The sequence below is a fragment of the Sesamum indicum genome, linkage group LG13 (genome assembly GCF_000512975.1).
Source record: "Sesamum indicum cultivar Zhongzhi No. 13 linkage group LG13, S_indicum_v1.0, whole genome shotgun sequence".
Lineage (NCBI taxonomy): Eukaryota > Viridiplantae > Streptophyta > Magnoliopsida > Lamiales > Pedaliaceae > Sesamum > Sesamum indicum.
In genome coordinates this window covers 1,406,710-1,412,859 of record NC_026157.1, presented here as the reverse complement: position 1 = coordinate 1,412,859, position 6,150 = coordinate 1,406,710, and the positions used below count along the sequence as shown (strand labels likewise).

Sequence of the window (6,150 nt, the reverse complement as noted above, 5' to 3'; positions counted from 1 at the left end):
TGCTAATCTGGTGTTCCATGAGAGAACCAAACACCTAAAAATTGATTGTCATTTGGTGCGAGACAAGTTCAAAGAAGGTTTCATTAATCCTTTGCACATTTCTACACTTAACCAGCCTGCGGATGTTTTTAAAAAAATTCTATTAGGTCCCATGTTCTTGAAAGCTATCTCCAAATTAGGACTTGTTAATATTCAACCAACTCCTACTTGAGGAGGGTGTGTAAAGAAGTGCAACTGAAGCTGCAACCTGGAGCATCAGCATATGAAGAAGAAAGAAGGAAGAAACAGATAAAATTGTGTCATTCAGTTTCTGCACTTTTATTATGTATCTACGATTTTATTAGTTGACTCTCCACACGAGTATTAGAAGCGCACCCACGTTTCCTTTAGTGAAAAACACAACTTAGAGAGAGGGAAAAGTGCAATTTCTGGTTTTAGAGGTTTATATAAGCTCCCTGCTGAATTCTTCTTCACAACAGAAAAACGAAAACCTGAAACCTACTGAAACTTTGTCTTCTTGATTCAAGTATATTGATTCAAGATTTGCTCTGAATGGAAATCAATTTTCTTTCTTGCTCTTTTACGCCATTTTTTACAAATCTCTGAGATAAATTCGGCTTGCAACAACTTATTGACTTCTTCCTTGATGATCCTATTCCTCTCGACCCCAAATGCTCATTTCTTTTGCTTCATCGGTTTGACTTGTGGTTTTATATTAAGTCTATGTAATATGACTTCAGGATCTATCCCCTTAAAATTTGATGGACTTCACGCAAATATGCCTTTATTTTTCCTCAAGAACTCTAATGGTCATCAGTTCCAATTCAGGCGTCATCTGCGATCTGATCCTGGTTGTTTTAACGAACTCTCCTGGCATGAGCTCAACCTCTCTATACGCTTCCACTGGTTCTATTCTCTCTGTTTTCCTTTTTCAACCTCATCACCCATTTCTCGTTCCTCTTCTTTTCTTTTTTATTTCCTTCCCGTGTCAGTCTGTTCTATTGATAAATTGTAGCATTGTCGAGCTGCCCTTTGATCGCGTCTGGCTTTTCCAACTCAGCATCTTGTTGGGAATTTCATCTTTAAATGATATGTCGAAACCACAGCTTGGAACATATCAATCCAGGTCGCTCAAGCACCACATTATACACGAAAGGACTGTCCACTACTAGGAATTCAATCATACATGTTTTTCTTCATGGCTCTTCTCCAATGGATACCGGAAGATCAAATCAGTCCTTTTGGCACCACCTCGCTTCCACCAAACCCAATTAGAGGAGTTTTCATAGGCCTTGATTTTAACTCCCCAAATCCATATTTTTCAATACACTTGTGAATATAATATCAATAGAGGTTCCATTATCAATTAACACTTTATGTACCTAGTAGTTGGCAATGTCCATTTTGATCACTATGGGATCGTTTTGTACACCCAATCTAGAGCTTAGGTCCTTGTCACCAAACAAGATGTCCTCTTGCTGAACAATATTTAGGACGCGCTTTCCCTGACTGCGTGCGTACCTTTTGCATGCTCTGGCAAAATCTCTTCCTGTGGGTCCTCCAGATATACTATGGATGACCCCTTAGTGGGTGCATTGTCACGGGTTCTTCCTTCCCTCTCTGGGTCGCTTCTTCTAGTTCTATCTACTTCTTGACCTACTTCTACGTCATTTTTTCTAATTTTCACATGACTCGTCTTTCCTTTCTAACACCAAATCTTGAAATATCCCTAACGAACTAGCCTTTAAATCTCATCCTTCAACTGGTAGCAGTCTTCGGTATCATGGCCTTTATCCCTGTGGAACCTGCAATACTACTTAGAAAATCTCTTTACAGGGGTATCTCGTGTTTTACCTGGCCATTGCAAGAGTTTCTCTTTTTCCAACATCATCATCGCCCTTGCCCTGGTCGTGTTTAAGGGGGTGTACTTGTGATACTTTGGCTGATATGGCACAATTTTTTCCCAATCTTTCTCAGATCTGTACCTTCTTTCCCTTAATCGCTCAAATCCCTTATTGCGATCCTTATCTCTCGACCATTTATTATCCTTCAAGGCATTGATCTCCTCCTCGTCAATGTATTTTTGGGCCAATCTCATCAATTGCTTGAGCTCATCTGGAGGATCTCTAACCAACGCAGAAGCAAATGGTCTCTTCTTAAGGCCATGGATGAGTATGCCGACCATCATGTCAATTATGAGGTCCTGAACCTCCAACAGTTCATTATTGACTCATCCCATAAAATTTTTCAAGGTCTCCTGCTCCTTTTGTCTAATAGTGAACAAGTGGCCAATCTCTTCGCCTTTTTCTTACTAGCAAAATAGAAGGAAAACTTCTGCACCAATTGTTGAAATGCCTCTATTGACCTGTTGGCCAGGTTCATAAACCATTCTTGAGCTTTTCCTTTTAAGGTAGCCACGAACAGCTTAGCCTTGATCGAATCTGTCTGCCGTAAAGATTCATAACTAATTCGAGAACAACCATATGCTCCTGGGGATCTTTGTTTCCATCATACTTGGGTAAATCTGAAAACCTGAAGCTACTATCCATGACCTCCGTCAAGATTTTGTTGGAAAATGGTGAATTTCTATTCTGGGCTATGATCTCTCCTCATTTCTTGAGCTCTTCAATCTGTTGGCCTATTTTTTTTTATTTGTCTATTGACACTGTCGACCTCTACCTTTGAGATACCAGGTTGCTCGAAAACACCCTTCTGTTGTTACTTCATTAGACATTGTCCTTTCTGGACCTTTCTTAGATCCTCCAGGTGTGATTCTATCATACTCTACTTCTACTTCTTTTCCTTTGAATAATTGTCTTTTTACTCGATCCTTTACCGCAGGAGTTACTGTTCTCCTTTCATACTCTACAATAGCTTTCCTACTCCCCTCCTCAATCATACGCTGAATATCCGCTCAAGTTAAGTGCAAGATTTGATCCTCCTCTTGTGTAGGTATCTCGTCCTCATACTGATGATCTCTCCTGGATGCTCCCTCCATATCATTCGACACGTTCTCAAGATTATTCCCACAAACGGCACCAAATTGATCTAGGTCGCTTATGTGGGCCGGTTCGTGATCCTCAGTGATTGAAGGTCGGGTCGCAGTTGATCCTAAACCACCTGAAATGTGGATCCTGAGAGCAAAGAAATTCATTAGGCTTGTCGAGAAGCTCCCAGCTAAGGCCTTCCTATTCTTAAGTTAGAAGGTGTGAAGGTTGAACATGATCTAGAGGGCTTAAGTAAAGTCGAAATAGCAATAAATGCAATATACCATAAATGCTCCTGAACAGCGATATTTATAGGTTCCCATGTCCGTATAATGTAGGCCCACGTGGCAACATCTGACAGAATGCCTACTTAAAGATCCAACGGCTGATAATCCGGGTCTTAACTCCATGCTGGATTGAGCAGGTCGGTCCAGCGACCTGACCCGATAAAAAGTGTCGGATCTTGGGCCATTTTTGTTAATTTTCTTCCTTAGGAGGGTATTTTCCTCATTCTGTCTTAAGGGAGGGTAATCACCCCTATCACAAGGATTCCAAAGTCAAGAGAGAATCTGCGGGTGTTAAGAAACATGTCATTATTAATTTGCAAACTTGAGTTCAATTTAATAGTAAACGACCTTTTTCTTTGTTTTTTTTTTTTCTTTACAAATATCTCAACCACTTAACCATATTCTTACATGATGTTTCAATATCAATCATGCGTCAATCAGTAGGAATCAAAGTGCCACTTTTAACAAAAGAAAGAAAAAACTGACAAACCTACCAACTACCGTTAATGCAATCCAAAAAAAGAAAACAGCAATAAAAAACGCAAAACAATTGATCCACGGGGGTTCCAATCACAACTGTCTATCACCTTTTGCATTCTGCAAAGTAAAATTGTAGACATGTTATGAATATCACTTGTTTTTTGCAATTTGATAAGTGACTGCGAACTATATTTTTGTGATGCATTCTTTATTTTGTTAGTCTCTTAATTAGTCAATTATATGCACTTCTTCTTACACAAAATAACAACATTTCATTTCATAATAATATATTACAACATTGCACATTATTATTTGCAGAAATTATATAAATTTAGGATGCATTTGTATTGACTGATTCAACAAAATATATTTTAAAATTAGAACGGAAGAATTTGAAATTTTTTAAATTTAAAATTATCTAAACAAATTCACATAATATCTAATTAAAGATTTGAAATCTATGTCTTCCATCCAAGTGCAACCTTAATTAAATCAAACTATTAAAATACCTACAACCATCAAAATGAAGTCAATGTTTGAGACTTGTTTTTTTTTGGGGTACAAAAAAGCACTAAATCTTGAGCACCAATTTTTTTTTTTCTTTTGGATCCTTTTAATCTTGGTTTGTGATATTTTATGGATGAAAGAGCAAGAAAATGACACCAAATCCCCCTTAATTTCCTTACAAGAAGCATATAGGTTTCCCAAAGTCAAAATTGTACTTTTAGTTCCACATTTTAGAGTGTGTTATACTTTTAGTCCCCCGGTTTATGCATTTAATATATTTAGTTCCATAGAATAAGTATTGTAGTATTTTTTATCCCATAGAATAAAAATTGCGGCATATGTGGTAGGATATAAAGTTAATTATATCCTATGGGACCAAATTTATCGTAATTTTTATCCTATAAAATCATATGTTTATAAAAATTGCGACACATTTGATCCCATAGGATATAAACAACTTTATATCTTATCAAATGTGCCACAATTTTTATTCTATGAGACCAAATATGGTACAATATTTATTTTATAAAGCTAAATATGCTAAGCTCATAAATTATTGGATCAAAAGTACAATATACCTTATCGTGTTCAACTAAAAGTAAAATTTTCCGCTCTCCAACCAGAAACCACCTTTGACCACATATAAGTGGTTTTCCATCTTAGAAATAACAACTCTTACCCAGTAGGATCAAATATTTAATAATTTTTTATTTTAGGTATAATTACACTGTTCTCTTATGAGATTTGGTGTAATTACATATAAACTCCTTATGGTTTGAAAAATTACATCTAGCATCTCTTAGGTTTGTTTCCATCTAACAAATAAGTCTATCCGTTAGTTAAAATTCACTAAATTTATTGATCTAACAAATAAAATTATTTGATCTATAATAATTTAGTAATAAATCAATCGAGGGTAAATATCAATTTTCAATCAGTTTTATTATTAATACAACAAATTCAGTGAATTTTGTTCAATATGAATTTATTTATTAGACGGAAGTGAATCTCAGAGGTGTTGGATGAAATTTCTCAAAATATAAGAAATTTATTTATAATTATACCAAATCGAAGTGTAATTATCTCTTAATTCTATCGAACTATATTTGTCAAACCTATAATGGATCAACAAATATTAAACCCCTATCTTATAGCACATAAAATGCAATTTTACCTATTTACAACACATAAGAATTTATTGAATTTGTTTCACCCTCATCTCTCTCTTTTTTCCCTTTCGATCAATGAGTTTCATGCGATCTCAATAAACACAGACGGCTTTTGCAAATATTACCATCAAATCAAGAGCTCGACCTTCGGTATCTTAACTTTCTCGAAAATCTTAAAACAGTAGGAAGAATCGAAGTTGCAGTCGAACATTGGAGGCAGAGATCTCTAAATGAGTGGAAATAATGGTCAACCATAGAGGTCACCATTCCAAAAATCTATCCACATTCAGAAATAGAAAATCTTCTTTCCTGTCATTCACTTTGTACGTGATCATTCTCTTTGCTCTTTCAATCTTCATTTTCATGCTATACAGCAAGGATATCTTGGACGATGAACATAATACTCCTCTTCTTAGAGTCGAGAATTCAAAACACAAGCAGGTCTGTGATGCTTTTAATATTGTAATCGTTTTATTGCTTTGCTTTTTAATGCAAATCTGATAAATTTATTAGTTTGAGCGATGGATTCCTTCTTTTCTTTGTTGTATTTCCTTGATTTGGACAATTGATTAGGTCTTACATGTGGTAAACTGGGAAATGGGTTCTTGATTTTTCTTGTCTCCTGCTGTATTTGTTGGTGAAGGTAGTATTGTTTTGGAGCTGTCTCGGGATTCTTGGGGACGTGGGGTTTTACTTGATATGGATAGTTATTATAATTTG

The 6,150-nt window shown here is 36.0% G+C and overlaps 1 protein-coding gene across 3 annotated transcripts in view; it reads left to right on the top strand.

The window, feature by feature from the left end:
- Positions 5,459–6,150, top strand: part of LOC105176070 (uncharacterized protein At1g04910) — a 14,065-nt gene continuing 13,373 nt past the window's right edge. Inside the window, exons 1-2 of one of the 3 annotated variants that reach the window (XM_020698555.1) lie at positions 5,462–5,689; positions 5,805–5,871. Coding sequence is in view for 2 of the 3 variants with exons in the window: in XM_011098752.2 (XP_011097054.1) it covers positions 5,674–5,871 (198 nt within the window). In the remaining variant the exon portion in view is untranslated. Of the gene's footprint in view, positions 5,872–6,150 lie in introns of all 3 variants that reach the window. The other 2 variants (XM_011098752.2, XM_011098751.2) reach the window with 2 other exon arrangements.